This window comes from Sciurus vulgaris, assembly GCF_902686455.1.
Source record: "Sciurus vulgaris genome assembly, chromosome: 3".
Lineage (NCBI taxonomy): Eukaryota > Metazoa > Chordata > Mammalia > Rodentia > Sciuridae > Sciurus > Sciurus vulgaris.
Window position 1 is genome coordinate 123,229,528 of NC_136463.1, and position 21,694 is coordinate 123,251,221.

The following is a 21,694-nucleotide window of genomic DNA, read 5'->3' on the forward strand; positions in this document are numbered from 1 at the left end:
GGGGTGGCTAGAGGGAGGGGAAACCAGAAAGGGTGGGGCTCAGAATGTGCAGGACCTTCCAGGTCAACACCAATTGTTCTAGTCACTGTTCCTCTACTAGGCTTGGGTTATTATCACTTTTTTTTTTTTTTTTTTTTTTTGGTGCTGGGATTGAACTCAGGGCCTTGTGCATGCAGGACAAGCACTCTACCAACTGAGCTATATCCCCAGCCCTCTTATCACATTTTAATCTTCACAAAACCCAACGCCACCTCACTGACACACACTCACCACCTCGCTCCAGCACATTCTCTCCCTTACTCTCTTCACTAACTGATGTAAGTTCCTAGCACAAAGACATCTAGTTTTAAATACAATGAGATGTTTATATGCCAGCTTTATTACTTAAAAATAGTTGCCTTAACTCTTCTGCTACTTGGGCAAGTTCTTTTTTTTAAATATTTTTCAGTTTTACGTGGACAAAATACCTTTATTTTATTTATTTTTATATGGTGCTGAGGATGGAACCCAGTGCCTCACACATGCTAAGTGCTCTACCACTGAACCACAACTCCAACCCCTACTGGGCAAATGAGTGTTTTCTATACCTGTGCTTTAATATACAACCTACAATAGTCTTTCTTCCAAAAAACTGGTAAAAATAAGCACAGATGTACTAACAGGGAGAAATGAATAAAATTTTTGTAATAGACCAGTACTCTAAGGCCTCCAGATTCAGAGCTGTCAGTCTTTGCTTGGTTTATAACACTAAGTTCAATCTGTGTAAAAATGTGTAGTTATTAAGTTAGTTACTGAAGAGTTCTGGGACTGTTTCCCAGATGAAATTAAGTACAAAATAATTTTGAAGGTATTTGATAATAAAAAATAGAACTAACATCCTGAAAATATGCAACAAAAACCTCTTATGGTTCCTATTAAGAAGAAAAATATAGATCAAACTTCATTTCCTACATTTCCTTTATCTGCAGTCAGAGGTGAGGTGAATGAAAATATCCCATCATTGTAGCTATAGATGCACCTATAAATAGGCCGTGATACAATCAGTGTAAGGTGAGTGTGATCCAACAGAGCCAAGGAGGTTGCCCTTAGAAGGCATTTCCAGACCTCCTGGAAGATTGCTTTTCTAAAAATCTGATGTCAGCCCCACCACAGCTTTCCATATAACTGCTAGATATGGGTGCATGGCTGTACTGTAGTCCCAGCTCTTTGGGAGGCTGACACAGGAAGATTCCTTTTAAGCTCTTGCTTTGTTAAGTCAATCATAAGGTATCATTTTATTTCCAGCTATTATAATCTAGAACTAATCTGATTAATGATATGTTTTTCAAAAAAAAATTTTGGGGGTCCTGGGGATTAAACTTAACCACTGGACCACATCTCCAGCCCTTTTTTATATTTTATTTAGATATAGGGTCTTGTTGAGTTGCTTAGGACATCACTAAATTGCTGAGGCTAGCTTTGAACTCAAGATCTTCCTGCCTCAGCCTCCCAAGCCTCTGGAACTATAGGTGTGTGCCACCATACTAGCCTAGTACTACTTCTGTTCCTTACTAGTTGTGTTAGTTTTCTAGGGTGTTATAACAAGTTGCCACATACTGGGTGGGTGGCTTGAACAGCAGACTAGGAGTCGGAAATCAGGTGTCAGCCGGCTGGTTCCGTCTGAGGACTATGAGGGAGCATCTGTTTCACAGGTGTCTCCTGCTTCCAGTGGTTTGCTGGCAATCTTTGCCATTCCTTGGCTTGGAGATGCATCATCCCAATCTGTCTTCACGTTCATGTGGCATTCTCCCCTTGTACCTGTCTATCTTTGGGTCCAAATTTCCCCCTTTTATAAGGACACATTGTACTGGGTTTAAGCCCACACTATTGGACCTCATCTTGATCTTCATTTGCAAAGATCTCCATTTCCAAATAAGATCACAAACACAGTCACTGAGGGTCAGGACCTCAATATTTTGGGGGCAGACACAATTCAATCCACAAAACTGGTATGAAAGAAGGTTAAAAAAACGGTCTCCTTTTGTGAGATCCTTTTCCATATTCCTAAGGGTTTGCCTAAGGTCCTTATAGAAAGTCATCTCTTTATGTAATCATTACATTTTCAGTCTGAACCCGCACACACGTGTATGTGTGTGTGTGTGTGTGTGTGGTTTTGCTGATTTCTGGACCCATTCATCCTATTTAACAACTATCCCTTTGCTAACAGGGCAAACCTGGAGATGAGCTACGCCAAAGGGCTTCAGAAACTGGCAATCAAGCTGAGTAAAGCATTACAGAACACAAAGAAAAAGTAAGTATGATGGCAGAGGTAAGGCAAAATCATTCTTAAAAAGAATACACAGCATATCCAGCTTCCCTTTATCAATGCTGCAGGTCCATGCCATCAAGCACAGCTTCTGGTGTGAGGGCACTCACTATGTGCTATGCACTGTTAAGGGCCTGGCAGATGCTCCCATTTAATCCTCACAACAACCTGAGAGCTCTTATTATCATCCATCTTTACAGAAGAGGACTTGAGGCTTAGAGAATTTAAGAAACTCCCAATTGCATGGATAATGAGTTGCAGAACTGCATAGCAACTGGGTCTGTGACTCCTCAGCCCACGGTATTTGTCACAGTATTTCACTTGAGCAGTCATGTAATTAAGGGGTCTTGGAGTCAGAAAGTGTGAATTCTGTGATATCTCTACCCTTTGGCCTTTGACAAGCAACTCAGCTTCTTTGTGCCTTGATTTCTTCCTGTTAGATGGAGTAAGTGTGTCCCACTGTGTACGTGTGAATGTGTGCATGGCATACATGTTTATTGTAATAAAGATTGTAAAAAACTGTCTTGCACATTGGGTGCAAAAAATTGTTGGTTCACATTCTCCTCAGAAAGAAGTAGATTCCTTCTTTTGGAGAACAAAGAAAGATACTAGTATTCTGAAAGTGGTCCATCAGTGATAATTTGCTGTGAAGATTCTTGACTAATGCATGCAGATGTGACCCTAAATTGGCAGTGCTATTTCAAAAGCTTCTTGCCATGATGAAAGAGAGACAAAGGGCAGGAACAAAGGAGACTTCTGGAGCCCAAATTCCCACTCCTTAGATATTACCTGCTTGGATGTCACTTGAAATTGCATATGATGGCTTTGAAATGGTTCTGGCTTTTAGCTCTGTTTTTATTTTTAGGATAGCATTCTGGTTAACTACAAAGGAGCTGGTAGGGCACAGTGGTTGAGTATAGACAGGCTTGTGCTTAGACTACTTCCATTTAAATTCTAGCTCTACCACTTACCAGACTAGTGGCCTAGGACAATTTATCTTCCTCTCAGTGTCACTTTAAAATGGAAATAATGTCTATCGCCTACAGTCTCTAGGAGTAAATGAGATAATACAAGTATACTGAGCAGAGCACCTGACTAGGAGCAAAATCTCTGTAAATGTCCATTTTGTTTATGATTCTAATTCCTTAATTATCTCAGGAATAAGAGGTGGAGGAGTGTGTGTCTTATTGTGTTGCAACTCCAGCATCCCAGCATAGTAGTACCAAAAAGTTGGCATGTCCAGAAAGTTCCATTAACCAGCTTTAGTATATTTACTAATAATCACCAATTGAATTTTTTTATACCAAAATCTGTTTCAGGTACTTACTTGTTCAGATATTTTAAAAGATCAGTCAAGTGAAGGTCAGAGTAACATGATTCTGCAAAGGTCACACGAGAAACACAGGAGGAAGGGTGTCACCAAACCCAGCCCCCCTGAGGCCAACACTCCAGGTCTCTTGCTCTGCTCTCCAGCTGCTCTGAGGGACGATTGGGAGATTCTACCCAAAACGTGCCTGGCATCCTTAAAAAAGTAAAAAACACAACTTCATTGAGGATTAATTTACAGGCAGTAGTAAGCACCAGTCTGAAGTATTTGGTTTGGTCAACTTTGACCCATTTGTACTGTGTAACCAACCAAAGCCCAAACACACACTGAAAGATTCCTAGGGTCTGTTTGCAGCTAGGGTCTGTTTGCAGCCCCAAGCAACCACTCATCTGCTTCCTGTCTAACTAATATGGATTGGTTGTGTCTTTTCTTGGCTTTCTGATCATTGGCAGCACACAGTGGGTCCTCTCTTGTGCCTGGTTTTGGCCTGAATTTGGATGTGTAGGAAGGTTGGGATGTTTTGGTCCAGTTCTCCCATTCTTTGCCTACAGGGTGCAAACTCAGACATTAGAGGAAAAACCTCTGCATTGTTCAGATTTTGACCAGGATAGAGATTCATCCTCTCCCTTGTCATCAAAATCAACATGAGCTCTGTCCCTGAGGTTTATTAACACAATTGGGTTCATTCTCCTGACTTTTGAAGGCAGGCCGCTGAGAGCTAGGTCCCTTCCGTGGGAGAAGATAGCATCGCATTTCCTAATCCTCCTTCTCTGCCTCTGGGGATAGGCAGTGTTCCCTTTGGTGTTAAATTAGAATATCTCTTAAAAGACCATAAAATGTCTGAGATATTGTACTAAAAGTTGGCAGGGAGCAGAAGCTGAACCCCAACCCCAAAAGCAGTAAGCAGGACATGACCAGGATGTTGAGTCCACTGTCCTTTAACTTCTCAAAGACTGAAGTTTATTCATCTGTACAGCAAGGAACCTGAAAAGATTGTCTTTCAGGGCCTTCTAACCCAGCGTCCTAACTCCCATCTGCTCTCTTCCTCGGCTACTTGATTTGTTTTCTACAGACATGAAATGGAGGATGAAAATCTAAATGAAAAATTATGGGGGTCAGGGAGCAGTGTATTTAATGACTATGGTGCAAGTAAATATATTGGCAGAATTTAATCTCCTGGAGAAATGGAAATACGCTTAGAGAAGTGGATGCAGACAGTGCACATGAGCATGATGTGTTATTTTCAGAATTCACTGGAAAATCACACCCACCCTGTCATCTCCCCCACCCCACCCTGTTTTTGCCTCTAGCTGTCTCAGCAGCGCCTGGGCCTGGGCCTCAGAGGGCATGAGATCCACTGCGGACCTGCATCAGTGAGTGTACCTTGCTCCCACCCTGGCCTTGCTCCAGCCCCAAGGGATTGAAAGGGGGTAGAGTACAAATATTCCACTTTAAATTCACACTGAATAGATGTGCTATAACATGCCATTTCATGTCCCTGGAAAGTAATAGGAAAGTGGATGTAAACCCTAAGACAATGACTATGTGTCTTTATGTTCTATTTCCAGAAAACTTGGCAAAGCAATTGAGTTAGAAGCAATAAAACCAACTCATCAAGTCCTAAGTATGCAAGAGAAAAAGAGGAAATCAGTGAGTCAAGGTTTTTCTTTTCTTCCCTGTTAAAAGCAAGATTTCTGTCTGTGGCCAGTGGAGGAAAAGGTGATCTAAAAGAGATGCTAGGTCTCAGGAATTTAACATAAAAATAATAAAAAACACCCCCAAGATTTATGTGCATGGCTGTTTGTTAGTGCATTATTTATAGTAGTGAAAAAGTGGGCAACTACTTCATTGTCCAAAGACAAATTATAAAACTAAAATAAATCCAATTATGATAAAGGCAAGTAACAGAACACTACACAACCATTAGAAAATGTTACTATAGGAGGCTGAGGATGTAGGTCAGTGGAAGAGCACTTGCCTAGCATGTTCAAGGCCCTGGGTTCAATCACCAGCACCAAAAACACAAACAAATAAAAAATCTTATTATTATAGAAAACTTTGATCACATGGGGATTTTTTTCACAACAGCATGTTAAATAACAAAGGAAAATGAAAACAATTTAACAAACAATATCATCTCAATTTGTAGGCTATGCATACATACCCAGAAAAAAATCTAGAAGAACCTTCCCAAAATTTAATAAGAATTACCTTGAGGTAATGAAATTACCAGTTACTATTATTTCATATTTTGTACTTTTTGTAGTTTTTATTCCCAATTTTATTAAATCCATTTGTGAACAGAAGGATATGAACACAATTCATAAAGATACTTGGCTTTGCTTATCATCTTAGAATTATGTAAAGATGATAAGAGATGTAATCCTCAAATATTTTTAAAATTGGAAAAAAAAATGCTGATCAACTCCCCAGGATGTGTGGTCCTCTTGAGTATCCTTTGGTTTTCCTATTTACCTTTCCTTCTGAACAGTTTTGTTGTGCCCCTTTTATTTGTGTATTGTACAGTTGTTAAACTCTTTAGGATATGTTTCTAGACCACATCAACACCACTTTAATAAATTCTGCTTGGGGTGGGATTTGTGAAAAGCTCTGAGGGAAGAGAAGTGATTTTAAAAATGTTTAAATTCTAACCCATTCAACTGCCTTAGGTAGAACTGATGTTTCATCTGCCTTTGCAAACCAACCTCATAAAAACTAAACACAAAGTTGTATTTTGTTAATTACAAAATCAAAATATCTTTTACCACATGATAATTACATTTCTATAGTACTTATTATAAATTAGAGTAATGACAGTTTATCATGGTGCTTTAGACAGTTGATGTCACAACCCCCAAACTGCTGTGTTTGCTGTCTTCTTTTCAGCATTATCCCCCACCTACCATACACACACACTGCATCCCACCTTTCTATCCCACTCTCACACAAAAGATAAAAGATTCAACTTTATTTTTAAAAGTGAACTGGTTCCATATTCCAGTCAAATCTGTGGAATCAAAAGTGGCAAAATGATCCAGGTGCAGTGGTGCAGACCTGTAATCCCCATGGCTCAGGAGGCTGAGGCAGGAGGATCGCAAGTTCAAAGCAAGCCTCAGCAAAAGCAAGAAGCTAAGCAACTCAGTGAGACCCTGTCTCTAAATGAAACACAAAATAGGGTTGGGATGTGGCTCAGAGGTTGAGTGCCCCTGAGTTCAATCCCTACCAAAAAAAAAAGAGGCATAGTACATAAAATTATCTTCATTGCATTTGTTACAATAAACCATGTACTCTATCTACATTTAATCAACTGGGGAAAATAAAAGCTTTGCATTTGCTGGATCTCAGAATGGTTGAGAGAGAGAGCTGATATACTGAGTCTGTGGTCCAGGAAAAAAGATTCACCCTAACTTATATCTGGGGCATTCCCAGGTTCATTATCATTACTGTCTTTTTTTTTTTTTCAAAAAGTTAATTATGATTAAGAATTCAATCTTCTTGAAAATTAAAGTAGTAGTCACACCAGGAGCTATGGAACATTTATTGAACTTGGTAGTACCAGGACTGTGTGGCTCTCACAGCACTGACGTTTGTTCCATGTGGATTGATGTTGAAGAAGACATGACGGGACCAGCAGGGACTTGGCCTCTGCAGTTGCCTACTCCACATGGTTGCATATGTGACTCTGCTTTTCACATCATTAGAGATGAGAGATCAATATTTTTCCAAATCCTATCAGGAGACACAACATAGGGATAAGAGAGTTTGGTTACTTACCTCAGGAAATGTCTGCTATAGGATTTTGAAACCCCAATGGATTGTAAGAGTGATTGCTCCAGAATTAAATCCGCACTATGACTGTCTTAGTTTAGGCTGTTATTATAAAAATAACATAAATGGGGTGGCTTAGAAATAACAGAAATTTACTCATGACTGTTCAGGAGGCTGGGAAGTCTGAGATGCAGGCACCAGCACATTTGGTGTCTGGTGAGGACTCACTTCCTGGTTCACAGATGGCCATCTCCTCACTGTGTACTCACATGGCAGAAGGAGCAATGGACCTCTGAATGCCTCTTAAAAAAAAAAATATATATATATATACACATATATGCATATATATGTGTGTATATATATGTATGCATACACATACATACATATTACATACATACATACATACATACATACATACATACTGGGCAAGCACTCTACCACTGAGCCACAACCCCAGTTCTGAGGGCCTCTTTTATAAGGGCACAAATCCATGCATGAGGGTCCCACCCTCATGACCAGTCAAGTCCCAAAGTCCTCACCTCCAAATCCCTCACACTGAGGAAAAAGATTTCAACCTATGAATTTTGGGGGTACACAAATATTTAGTCCGTAGCAGTGACAGGAAGAAATCAAAACATTTTTTTCATTTTTCTCTTTAATAGCTTGATAACGAAGTTGAAAAGACAGCAAATCTTGTTATCAGCAACTGGAATCAGCAAATTAAGGCAAGTATCCACAAATACCATTTATATACCCTTAGTTCTAATACTGAAGCTCTTTGCTTTTGCACACTCATCATACCATGTTCTAGTACTGCTGAGTGCTAATTGTAGAGAAAAATGTTTCTTCACTTGGGTTTTTATACAGGCATGTCTTTCAACTAATCCAAAGAAGAGCATGGCTTAAAATATGGTTATTAATAGATAACACTCAAATGGCATTTATTTTTACCACGTGTTGTATATTTAAATATTTAATCATCACAACAACCCAGTGCAGTATATAACTTTGCATTCTCCCATTTTACACATGGGAAAACTAAGAAAGTTTAATTTTCCCAAGCGTATAAAGCTGGTTAATGGTTGAACCAAGAATTCCTACAAGTTCTTGGACTCCAGAGTCACTGCTCTGTCCCTTACACTACACCAACTGTCTCTCTGTATAATTTGAAACTCAGAGCAAGTGACAAACATCATCTGAGTTTTGGATTTTCATTGGGAGAGAGTTTTGGTGATCTTGATTAGTAAAAGGTTATGGTGAGGGGTGGGTAGTGAATGTCAAGTGAAATGCACATGTCAACTTCACAAGAATGTATAGTCTGTTTTCTGTGCATGATCCTACACTAAGACATGATCCTTGTTGTCAAGTAATTTAAAATTTAGTTTTCTAGACAACATGCAGAAAATAGTGAATGAATTCTAAGGAGAGGAATACTGAACTGATGTGGGAAGCTACAGCATACCATTATAGGTTCTTAACAGAGAGATGACAGATGGAATCCATATGTACAGATTATTCCAGAATAATCTGGTTAGCAGAAGCTCATTTTAAGCAGGAAGGATGAGACTAAGAAATCTGCTAAGAAAACCCAATGATATCCTTTGAAAGGACTTGTACTTCAGGAGTATAAATTTTCCTTTTTCATCTCCAAAGTGTTAGCGCCCAAAGAGAACATTTGCAAGTAAACAGTTACTGGTGCCAAATAACCAGAGATGACCTCAGAAACAAGTGGCCTCATCAATGTTTCTGAAGCTTCTGCTGACTCTGAGGACTCTATAGACCAAGGACATTAATAAGAAACATTTGAGATAAATGAATTTCTATACCCATAGTAATTGAACTGCTCAAACGAAGCTCATGAAAATCACTTTTGAATAAATCTTTAAAGGTCTCAGAAAAAGTATCCAATCATTTGTTTTCAGTTCTGATTTTGAATTTCTGAGCTCTCTTAAAAAGGATTTGTTTTTATAAACCAATTTTCTTTAAATATTCAGCTTTCACAGGAAAACTAATACAATGGACTAAAATCCAGAAGCAATGCTCTGAAGCTACAATTGCTTCCAAGAACAAAAAAAAAAAAAAAAAAAAAAAAAATCTTTTATTATTTCCCAGTTTCTACCAAGTCATTTTGCTCAATAAAATAATTTTATTTTTCATGAAGAATAACAGAAATTAGAGAACATAAAATTCTTGAGCTATAATAATTTTCTCTCCAGTTGCAATTCAAGGGATTTAGCATGTCAATAATGAAATAGTCTCTTTTGGAGAAAAGAATGCCAAGCCTTAGAAGACCAAGTCCTCTTGCATCACTCTCTCAGTCATCAGCAGCCATGTGACTGACGGAGGTGGAGGGAAGGGCTGCGGGCTGCTTTTCCTTGAATCCCTTTTGTAGAGAGCCTTCACGTGTTGTGAGAGAGGTAGAAGGCTTTGCCTCTGATTCTGGAGGTGAAAGCCCAGGGGAAGTGAGACCCAATTTTCCTCCCCCTTTATTATCCACTTTTGTAGCCCTTGCAAATTTTAAGGTGAAAAGACAAATAATATCTCAATCAATCTAGTTCCTGAACAGTCTGATTTCAACTCAACCCAAAATCTGTTGTTTATTTTCTCTCTGGAGCATCATCTTTCAGCCAAAGTCAACTGTGAAGAAAAAGAAAGGGTCACCTGAATTAGAACCCATGCCAAGTTTTGATGCATCCACAGAGCAGGAGACATGGAGAGCTTCTTCCTTCCCCTCACTTTCCATCCCCAACAAGTTCAGGGTATTTCACAGCATGCCAGAAAATGCTTGGCTCTCAAGCCCAGGCATCAGAGAGCCAGGTTTCCACCATTGCTTAACCTTCAAGACAGTATTTTACAACAATCTTAGCTGTGGCCCAGGTTAACTCAAAAGAACGACACAGGTGGCCTTCCTCTTTTGTTGTCATTTCATGTGGTAAAGCCATGCTAGCTAGGACTGTATTCTGAAGGCTTTCAGGCCTCTCCTGATTGAGCAAAATGTTGAGTATGCCCCACGCAATGACCAAATACACAGTGGTTCTCAGAGCAAAGTGTTCACTGCTGTGGTATTTGGGGAGAGGGAGGAAACAAAGAACTAAAATTACACAGTGGTTCAAGCTAGCACATGAACATGCCTGGTTCAAAACAAAAGGGCTTTGCCCTTGATATCCTTTTCTGTTCCTGTTTATCTTGTCTGTATGTTTTTGACTCTAGGCTAAGAAAAAATTAATGGTGAGTACTAAGAAACATGAAGCACTTTTCCATCTTGTAGAAAACTCCAAGCAATCCATGACTCAGAAGGAGAAGCAGAAGGTAAGCTGGCATGGGAGGCTGGGTGCTGTGGCTTGGAGGGAGGTTTCTTGCCCTGCACTCGGAACACAAGAGAACTGACTGGTTCCTTCCCCTTGCATGGATTCTCTGCAGAGCTGTAGGTTGGCAGGACATGAGAAGGGATTCCAAATCACTCTGGGTCCACAAATATTTTCCAGAGATATTATTGACATCACAGATTAGGCCAACAATTTCAATCTTTTATTAAAAACCCTATTAATAAAAAAAAAATCCCCTCAGGTCACACTCCAAGTAAGTAAAAAATATATATACTTTATATATGTTGGACACAATATATAGTATTTTTTATATATATACATATATATAATACTAATATGAACATTTGTAGACATAAAGTAGAAATGTTTACAGAATGAGACAGATGAAATAATATTTTATATGATTAACTAATTGTGTTATCTATATAATTACTAGATAATAACCATTAAGTAAGTATAAAATATATATGTTAGGCAAGGTTTAGCCTTAACCATAGTAAATATTAATTCATCTTTATATCAGTCCTCTTGATAATTTCAATTTTTTAAAAATAATTAAAATAAAAATTCTATGATCTCTTGCTGGATCAATGAGTTTTTGCTTTTTAATGTGGGCAATGTCATGCTTATAACCAGGAGCAGAAAAAGTATCAGCTCTGCTGTTTTTGTGGCTTCCCCGTGAAGCAACATAAGTCTATGGGTTCCTGGTAGAAATATTTCTAAGAAGGTATTGAGGAAGGATATTGATCAAATTATATTAAGTTCATGTATAAATATGGCATAATGAATTCTACATTACATGTAATTCTAATGCATCAATAAAAATAAATTTAAAAAGAAAAAATATTTCTAAGACAAGTGAGCATTTTTATATCAACCCAATCAAAGCTAGATAATGACTCTGCAAATCCACATGATATAGGCCCATGCCAAAGGCCCTTGTCCCAGGATGCTGGAAGTGAAGAAAAACCCCTTGAAAAGATTGTAGCAGCTTCTCAAGTTGCAGAATCCCTGCTTTTTCTCCAGGTCATTTTAGAATCTGCATCTGTCCATGTGTGGTCACCAGTGTCTATTCATGTATTTAATAGGAGCTTGATAACTGTGTTCTTAGGCCAAAATGAATACAAATGATATTGGGGTGCAGGAATAAAAGCAGCTACTTTCTGCCTACACCCTAATTGGTCTTCTTGCATACCTCTCATGGTATGTGATTCAGACTAGAAAACTTTAAAATATCCAATACCTTCTTCAGAAGATGGAATCCCCCTAAGGAAATACAGGCAGCATGGCTGCAGTCCCAAGCATTCTTAAAAGAAAATTGTCATTGCAAGTAGCTCTATCATTTCATCTGAAGAGACTATTAGTTAAATAACTTAAATTCATTGTTAGCAAGATTTTACAGGGTTCTTATTTCTTCACATGTCAGTCTTCACAGTTTGAAATCATAACGAGTGTTGAATAATGAGGTGGCTTCCAAGGAGGCTAACCCATAGTGTGCAAAAATGCTCAGCACCGGGACCTGTCCTAGGCATTCCAAGCCCTCATTAGGAGCTATTCTTTATTGATGTCAAGTAATAACAAAGAAAAAAGATTTCACAGTTGAGTACTGAATAGATTGCACAGTTGAGTACTGAATAGATTGCACAGTTGAGTACTGAATAGATTGCACAGTTGAGTACTGAATTTCCTCTTCCTTATTAGCAGCCTCCCTGGGAAGTACAAGTCCACAGTCCTCCCCTGCCCTCCAGCAGCTTGTCCTGCCACCATGACCTTTGCTTGTTCTTACACCACAGACTCATCCACCTCCACTGCTTAATCTGGTAGCTGTGTTCTGGTCCTATAGCTGGGCACCTGAGGCAGCATTCGTTTTTCATTTCAACAGAAGCATTTGTATCTCCACTATGAGCTGTACCTCTGTGCTTCTCAGCAATTCTTGCTGCTTTCCTGCTGGACAGTCGCTGTTTTCACCAGAAGTCAATGGAAGCTTCCATTCTCTTCCTGCCTCCATCCTCACACCCACGTGTGGCAGACTCTCCTGTTTCCTGCCTCACAGGGTGAACAGAAGGCAGCACACCCACCTGCCTCCCCCAGTAACAGCATCTGCATACTTCCAACAGAGAGCCCGCTCATCCTGCGCCCTAGCCCCTGCCATCCTGCCTCTTGCACACCCCCTGGTTAGCCCCACTCTTGGTATTGTGGATTGCCTCCCAGGGGTTGCTCCCAGCGTGTCCTCCCCCATCTCAGTCTGTCCAGGCTGCTGTAACTAATCATCATCACGTGGTATCCTAAACAACAAATATTTATTTCTCACAGTTTGGGATGCTGAAAATCCAAGGTCAGGATGCTAGAGGCTGATAGTGTGCTGGAGAGGGCCTTGTCCCTGGTTGGTGGCTGTAACCCTTTGGTTTTCTCCTCTATCTACAGGGCAGAGGAAGATGAGAGAGATCTTGGGGGTTCCTTTTTTAAGGGCATTAATCCTACTCAGGAGGGCTCCACCCTCAAGACGTAATCAAAGGCCCCACCTCCTAGTGGCCTCAGTCACTTTGGGAGTTGGAATTCCAACATATGAATTTGGGGGCACACATTCACCATCGCACTCCCTGTCCTGGGAAAGCAGGAAGAGTCAGACGCATGTTCATGACTCTGTTCCTATTCCTCTATTACCCTCTCTCCTTCTTACTGTAAGATTTATTGAAAGGGCTATCTTTGCTCCGTCTCCACTTCCTCATCTTCCTTATCTTGTCATCTTCATCATTTCAAACACCCTAATCGAGCTTTCCCCACTGTTCCCTCAGAGTGTTCTTGTCACCCAAAACAAAGTCCCCCTCCCCCTCAAAAAGAAAAGAAAACAAAGTCTTCCTGTTGAGGAGCTAACTAGCACTTTCCAGTTCTGACCTTACTGAACTTCTTGGAAGCATTAAACATTGTTTATTTCCCCCTTCCAGAAACATTCTCTTCTTTTACCTTGAGCAAAACCTTATTTCTGTTTTTCCTCCTACGTTTGTGGAAATTTTTATCTTGGGCTCCTTATGGACTTCCTTTTTCTACCTGACCCGTGTGTATTGCCTTTTCTCTCCTTACTGTCTTTAATTCACCACTGTGTCTCCAGTGTCCAGTGCAGTACTCTCAAAGTCATGCAGTCAAAAAATAGACTTTCAAGGCTTCAACTACCATATCTATGCCGATAGTACCTAGATTCTTATCTCCAGCCTAAATCAGTCTCCAAATTGCCTTCTGTTCACTTCACACTCAACATCCAAAGTCAGACCCATCGCTTGTCTCTACCAAACATACTCTGTATTTCTGTGTTTTCTAGATCGTTGAACATCACCATCCAGCCATACCCTTTCAATTCTAACCCCTCAGCCAAAAAACTTCTTGAATTTGTTTACTTCTGTCTGTCTCCCTGCTACTACTCTCTCCTGGGCCTCCATCACAGTTAACCTAAATTCCTGCAACTAGCAGGTTGTCCTCTTAGTCTCTGGTGGTGTCTCTTCCTTTCTATCTCCATATGCAGGTCAAGTTGCCTTTTCTGAAACTCAAATCTGATAGGTCATTCTCCTCTTAAAAGCTTTCAAAGGCTTTCCAGTGGCCTCAGAATATAGTCCTTACTCTGTTCTGTGGCCTGTAAGACCCTCCCTGACTTCACTGTGGTGACATGTCAGTCTTAGCTCTTGAGCACTCTTCTTCCTCCCAGATTGGGTGCTCTAATCTCACCAAAAATTTTGTCTGTATCATGCTGTGCTATTTTGCCTCACCAATTCCTACTGTCATTTTAGGTATAATTATTCACATAGGGATTTTTTTTTAAAAAAATTTTTTCAGCACCTACTATGTGTGCAGTCTTGGCTTAAATGGTTTCCTAATTCTGAGACTAGTTTAGGTACCTCTTTTGGTGCCCCAGTGACACCTAAGCACTTCTGTAAACCTAGAGTTCCTGGAACTTAATGCATAGGATGGCAGTGGCCTATGTGTCCCCATCTAGAGAAAGAGCTTATCGTTCTTTTCTATTTCCAAAACTTCACCCATGACATATTGTAAGCAATCAATAAATGTTTGGTGAATAAATGAATGAAATTTTTTTCCAAGAGAAAGAAAAGAGGAAAGAAGAATTCAATTCTGGCAAATTTTAGTAAAGGATGTATCTTAAATAAAAACAGGAGTCTACATTCTTTTTTAAATATCTGTTTGGGGCTCTTTTCTATACATTTTCTGTGCGGAAACTTGTGGTCAGTAGTGCCATAGTATAGTGATGAATGAGAGTGGTCATCTCAAAAGTGTCTTGTTCTCACTGCTGGGTGTCTGAACATTCTCCATAAGAATCTAAGGACAATGATTTAGCAAAGTACAGCCCTGGCACTCTTTGGGCTCTTTCATTATATTGTTATCAGGTTAAAACTCACAAACTGTGTTTCTTAAATAGATGTGGTTCATTACACTTGAAATACAAAACTAAATGTGTCCTTGTAGGTCATACATCACAGTTGAAGGACAGCTGAATAGCTAGCATATCAATTGGAATAATAAAGTGAGTGGTATTAATATTCACCATTTTGGATGGATGTTCTTCATTATTGTAACATTAGTCAAAATGTCCTTAAATACAAAGAGGATTGTTCTTAAAAAGTCTTTGTCTCTGTCCTTGAAACCTACACTGCTAAAACCAGGGAGGTTCTTGCTATTCTTTAAAGTGTGGTTTGAGAACTATTTGCATGAGAATCATCTGAGGGAGAGAAGATTCTGATTCCCAAGTCCCAGTTTCTGCATTAGTATTGCTCCATGTGGGGCCCTGAAAGTTGCCATTTTACAAGCACATCAGGTCGTTCTAGACATGCTAAAGTTTGAAAATCATTCATGCAACTACCTTTCTCATTTCTCAGAGATATGAAATTGCTTGTCTGGACATTTTGAACATCAAATTCAGTTACTCTGGTCCTGGCAGTTCTGTATTACTTTGATGTTCTAGAAGATGTTACAATAAGAATGGCAAATTTTGGTGATTCACAGGAGGGGACAGTTTGTCAAGGAGCAGATCATTGGGAAGCAGTGTGAGAGGAGACCATGTCAAGGTGTCCATAATTTGCAGTGAACATGGAGCCTGTATCTCAGACTTTTCATTAGTAATAATTATAGTCACCAGTCTTTTGAGGGTTCTGTTAGGTGTTGGAAAGTGCAATGTGTGCCTTATAATGTGTGCATTATAGGGCAATGTGTGCCTTATAATGTATGCGTGTTATCCACCCTGGTCTTCAAGGCAATCCAATGAAATAGGTACTGTCATCATCCCCAGCAGAGAGATGTGGTTCATGAAGGCTAAGTACCTTTTCCTGTAGCCAGAACCAGGACTCCAGTTCTGGAAGTCTGACTCCAAATCTCTACTGTTGGCTTCAAGATGGTCAGACAGGATAATAGCCAGGTCTGTTCTAAAAATTATATGACTCCATGAGTCTCTACCTGTCCTGGTAAGAAATGCAAGGACCTTAAAGATTTACCAAATGAGGTGATAAGATTTATTGGTAGATCCTTGACCTGCATTGCTGATTTTAAAATTCATTATCATTTGAACTTCTCCTTGATTTGATAAATGAAAGCAAATTGTTTCATATTTAAAGCCTCAATTTCTTCATGTATAAAATTGAGGGTATCATACTGAAAAGAACTTTAGGTTTCCTTCTGGCTCTGCCATCTGTTTATTCTGAAAAAATATATTTGGTGTTGTCATTTATAGTTATTCTTTATAAGTAATAACTGAGAGGTAAGAAATATATCATTAGGCCACATATAATTCTTTCTATGGAATTACAAAGGGCTTTCATACTTGTGTTAATTAATATGAGACAGTAATGTTTTGCTTTAGCTCCTCAATAAACTGAAAAAATCAACTGAGAAGCTGGAAAAGGAAGATGAAAATTATTACCAAAAAAACATGGCAGGCTATTCTACTAGACTGAAGTGGGAAAGTACACTAGAAAACTGCTACAAGGTAAGTTGTGCATTCACATTTGTCTTCTTCCATGGCGTTTTGTGTGACCCTGGAAATGAAGGTCAAACTGATAGTTACAAAACCGATTTCTGTCTTAGCTCTGATTCTCATGGGACTCTAGACAAACCACATTTCCTCTCCTTATTTCCATTTCCTCATGGATAGAATTACTAACAAATATTTATTGAAGAGAGCTTCTGCTCCTAATTCTCAATAGACACAGTAGCATTCAGCTAATTTCAAAAAGTTCTGTCAAAGAAAAGTATAAATTAAGGCTTAGATATTCTTTTTTTTTTTTTTTTTTGCGGTACTGGGGATCAAACTCAGGGCCTTGTGCTTGTGAGGCAAGCACTCTACCAGCTGAGCTATCTCCCCAGCCCAAGATTTTAGATATTCTGAACTGAGTTTTAGGCATGAGAGCTGCCCATACAGTGATCACTATGGAGTTCTTTTGTATGTTAGGAATTGTGTGGGGCTCTGGAGATATATAACAATGAATAAGGTACTATCCTAACACTTTAAATATGCACCTTAGGGCCAGGCCTGGTGGCACATGCCTTTAATACCAGAGGCTCAGGAGGATGAGGCAGGAGGATTGCAAATTCAAGGTCAGCCTTAGCAATTTAGCAAGACCCTGTTTCAAGATAAAAAATAAAAAGGACTGGGAATGTAGATCAGTGATAGAGTGCTCCTTGCTTTAAACCCCAGAACCAAGAGAAAGAAATGTACCTTATGGGCCAGACAAAGACATATAGAATGAATTGTGGCAAATTGTCCAACAAAAGTAAGCAAAAGACATGAACAAGAAAGTCACAAAAGGAGAAATCAAAATCACCATTCAACATATGAAGAGATGTTTAATCATTTGATAAAATTAGGAAGTGATAATATCAAGTGCTGGCAAGGAGGTTAGAAGACAAGAATTCTTGTACCACTCTAGTGGACATAATTTAATGGTATATACTAATACTGAAATGTACACATACCCACAATACAACAGTTCCCCTTTTGGGCACATATCCTGAAGAAACATTTACACTTGTACCTCAAGAATAATGCATGAGTATGTTTATTACAGAACTGTTTATAATTACATGGTGAGAAAAAGATGGTACATAATCTTTATTACCCACCAATAGAACAGTCTTAAATGTGCTCTAAGTTGGAAGTAGACTAATACCCAGCAATAAAAAGTTAATTAAAACTGTATTTAAATATGAATTAACCTAAAACATAATGTTGAAGAAAAGAAATATACCATTTATACAATCTATGTAAATTTTAACAATTTTTGAACACACTCCCATACTATACTGAGTTTCTACATGGTGTGTTCATAAACATGTATGACCAAATCTATGTGGGGTGGAGAAAATGGAGCTCATGGAGGGTGACAGCAGGAGTGCCACTCGTAGTCACATAGCTTGTGGACATTCCCTGGTTAGGCAATGCAACCAGCCCAAGATGGAAACCTACTTCAACTCTACATATGAATAGCTTAGCTCTCAATTTTTCAAGTCAAGATAGATGTGACCATATTAAATAATTACCAATTCTGGATAAGAACTGGTAAGAACATGAATATTTTTGTTTTATATTTCCTCCATGTGTTTTAAATTTTAAAAAAATGTTTAAAGTAACTGTAATTGGAAGAAGTGATCTACTGGCAAGCGTCTGGTACTCAGTGTGGGTGGACGTTGTGCTAAGTGCATCTGTGTGCATCATTCTGTAGCCATCACAACATGTGAGGACCATAATTTTATTACCAGTTCGTAGTAGAGGAAAGCAAAGCTGGAGAGATGAAGTAACCTGCCAAGGATGGTTTGAAGATACAACCTAGGCCTCTGCACTATGCTTCTGCCCCAATAAGAACTGGGAGAGGAAAGAGTATAGGCCAGCAGAAACAGAGACTGCATTTAAATCTTGCACAGTTCAACCACTTTCAGTGTAGGAAAGATGCAGAGTTAGAGAAGAAAGGAGGAAGGGAGGAAGAGATGAAAACTTGGCCCAAAGAGGGGAAGAAATGAGAAGAAACCCTTCTTATACCTCCCAGCATAGGATTCTGGCTCCCCTTACTTGTGCTGAGTAGGTGCAGATGATGAGGAAAGGTTAGGGACCTCAAGCCTAACTACCCATTTGAAGTCTGGCTCTCCAGGCTGGGCTCCCACTTCCCTTCCCCTCTCAGGACTTCCCAGTGAAGCTGGAGCTTCCACCAAGTCAGCTTCCTCAGACAGCTCCACTAGGAGATAGGGGAGAAGTTGCATCTTCCACTCCCTCTTCCAGGCACCCTTCAAGGGCTATGAGATAACATACCCAAGCTCACATCGCCACCCTCCCCATACTTCTACTCATGTCACTGTAGTGAACCATAGTAATGGTTCTCAGCATGTAGAGTGGGCCTTGGAATTGTGTCAGGTTTCCCTGGTACTAGCCTCATCATCCAAGGCTCTCGCTAGATCTTCCTTACCTCAGTTTCCTTTTCTCCTGTTAAGATCCCCCTTTCCCTGCCTTTCAGTAGTCCTCATTTTCATACTGAAGCATCATGGAAATTATCTTCTCTCCTTACAAAGTCATCCTGAAGGTGACAAGATACACATTCATTTACACTTCAAAAGGCCTCCTGAAGTCACAGAACTTAGGCTTGTTTGTTGTTATGGTTGTTTTGTTGGAATCCAAATCAGGTGGAGTAGCTCCTCAAAGTCATAATCTCCTTGAAGAAGATTAGGATTATTTTCACCCCTTTTGTGTCCTGAATTTTTGCAGCAGCTGTGCTGGAAGCCATCAGTGTCTCACTCCCTCTCCTGTTGGGTTGACTTAGCTCCTCTCGTCCACCTTCCGTTGAGCAGCCTTCTTCCTCCTGGGTGCCAGCCCATGCCCACGGGACCCAACTGGAGTCCACCTCTGTCTAGTCATCCTTGTTCCACACTAAGCCTCAATAATGATGCCCTGACTTTGCATTTCCTTGGCTTATGCCCAGTCAGTCTTTACCAACACGTCACCGACTCACTCACCTACATTATCCTATGCCTTCTACATCTTTTGTATGTTTATAAACTCAAGAGTAAAATGTTAGATTCCTGAAGACATGCAATAAAAAAAAAAAGCTGAATTCATTAAAGGAGAATTTCATTAAAGTTCAAGTGATGGAAATGGGATAATTAGGGTGTCTTAATTCTGTTTACTTAGTTATTTATGGGCCTATCTTCTCACCATCCTTCTGTAAAAGTTGAATATAAGAATTCAATTTAGAGTCCTAGCAAGTGTCGTATTACCTCTTCTTGTTCTGTAGTTTGATTTCGCAAATTTCTTCAGAGAACACTCATTGAACTCTTTTCAGGTAGTTTACTAGATGTTTCAATCAGCTTTTCTTGCTGCTGTGACTAAAGGACCTGACCTGAACAACTGTAGAGGAGGAAAAGTTTATTTGAGGGTTCATGGTTTCAGAGGTCTTAGTCCACAGAAGGCCAGCTCCACTCCTCAGGGCTCGAGGTGAGGCAGAACGGGATAGCAGAAGAGTGTGGCAGAGGGAAGCAGCTCACATGCTGATCAGAAAGCAGAACAGAGAGACTCCACTCACCAGATACAAATACATACCCCATAGGATGTCCCCAGTGAACCACTTCCTCCAGACACACCCCACCTGCCTCCAGTTACCACTCAGTTAATTCCATCAGGGATTAATCCACTGATTAAGTTAATGCTTTTGCAATCTGATCATTTATCCTCTAAACCTTCTTGCATTGTCTCACATGTGAGCTTTTGGGGGACACCACATCTAAACCATAACGGTAGATATTGTGAGAAATATTATATGTGTCAAATCTCAAATGTGGCTATTAGGTAATGAGACCAGTTGCATAGACCATATTTCAAAATTAGCCTTATTACTTCATAGTTACACTTATTAACTCAGAATCGTAGTATGTTCCTAACTTCCAAGAAGAAACAATTCAGTTGATAGAAATAATCTGTATTTTTTAAAAATAGCCACACCATCAAGAAATACCAAGAATCAAAGCTTAGTACTGATAGTTCTTACTCAATATTTGTCAAGAACCTTAAAAATGTTGCTTTTCACTGCCATTGTTCCTCATCTGAACCACAGAGCCCAGGAATGATCTGAGTGACTGTTTATCAGTCTTCCCAAAGCTGGTGCTTGACAATGCCACCTAGATGCAGATAGATGGCGATTCATATGGTCATGGTCATTCAAAGTGGGCTACATTCTGAGAACCTTGTTAGGCAATTCCGTCACTGTGTGAACATCATAGAGTGACTTGTCCAGACCTAGGTGATGTAGGTCCATCACTCACTTGATGTGGCCTCTTGATGCAACCAAGAGACAAAGTACATGAGATCCCACTTTAACACAGTCTTACCATTTTATGATAAAAACTTTTTTAAAGGGAGTATACACTAAAACAGTGATAAAGTATGATACAGTAAATACATAGACCAGTAACATAGTGGTGTATTACCATTACCAAGCATTATGGACTGTACTAATTGCATGTACACAACTGGCCACCACACAGTTTATTGAGATGAACTTTGCCACCAATGCATACAGAGAACCCTGTGCTACAATGTCAGGATGGCTGCCATGTCACAGGGGATAGGAACTGTTCAGCTCCATTACAGGACCACCCCATTATGGAATATTGAGCTCTCTAGAACCATGGTATGTATGGTCCTTATCCATATAAGTCTGTGCCATTCATGACTTATATACAATGGATGTCTGAGGAAAGGACATTATAGTGCTTAATTCCTTCCTGGGATCCCTGTTGAAAAAGGTGATTTTCTTTCTACAAATCTGTCTTGAGGGAGTAGCTGAAAACAACACAGGGTTTTCTATTCAAAATACATTAAGAGGGAGGTTGGGGGATGTAGCTCAGTGGTAGAGCACTTGTCTAGGATGGGAGAGGCCCTGGGTTCTATTCCAGCACTGAAAAAAAAAAAAAAAGTTAAAGGAAGGAAGCAAC

General features: G+C 39.6%; 1 protein-coding gene across 2 annotated transcripts in view; it reads left to right on the forward strand.

Moving 5' to 3' along the window:
* NOSTRIN (nitric oxide synthase trafficking) overlaps positions 1 to 21,694 on the forward strand; it is a 61,564-nt gene that overhangs the window by 21,539 nt on the left and 18,331 nt on the right. For both annotated transcript variants that reach the window (XM_079131865.1, XM_079131866.1), the window contains 6 exons: positions 2,207 to 2,290; positions 4,943 to 5,005; positions 5,201 to 5,282; positions 8,063 to 8,125; positions 10,611 to 10,709; positions 16,584 to 16,709. In XM_079131865.1, the coding sequence (XP_078987991.1) occupies positions 2,207 to 2,290; positions 4,943 to 5,005; positions 5,201 to 5,282; positions 8,063 to 8,125; positions 10,611 to 10,709; positions 16,584 to 16,709 (517 nt within the window). The remainder of the gene's footprint in view (positions 1 to 2,206; positions 2,291 to 4,942; positions 5,006 to 5,200; positions 5,283 to 8,062; positions 8,126 to 10,610; positions 10,710 to 16,583; positions 16,710 to 21,694) is intronic.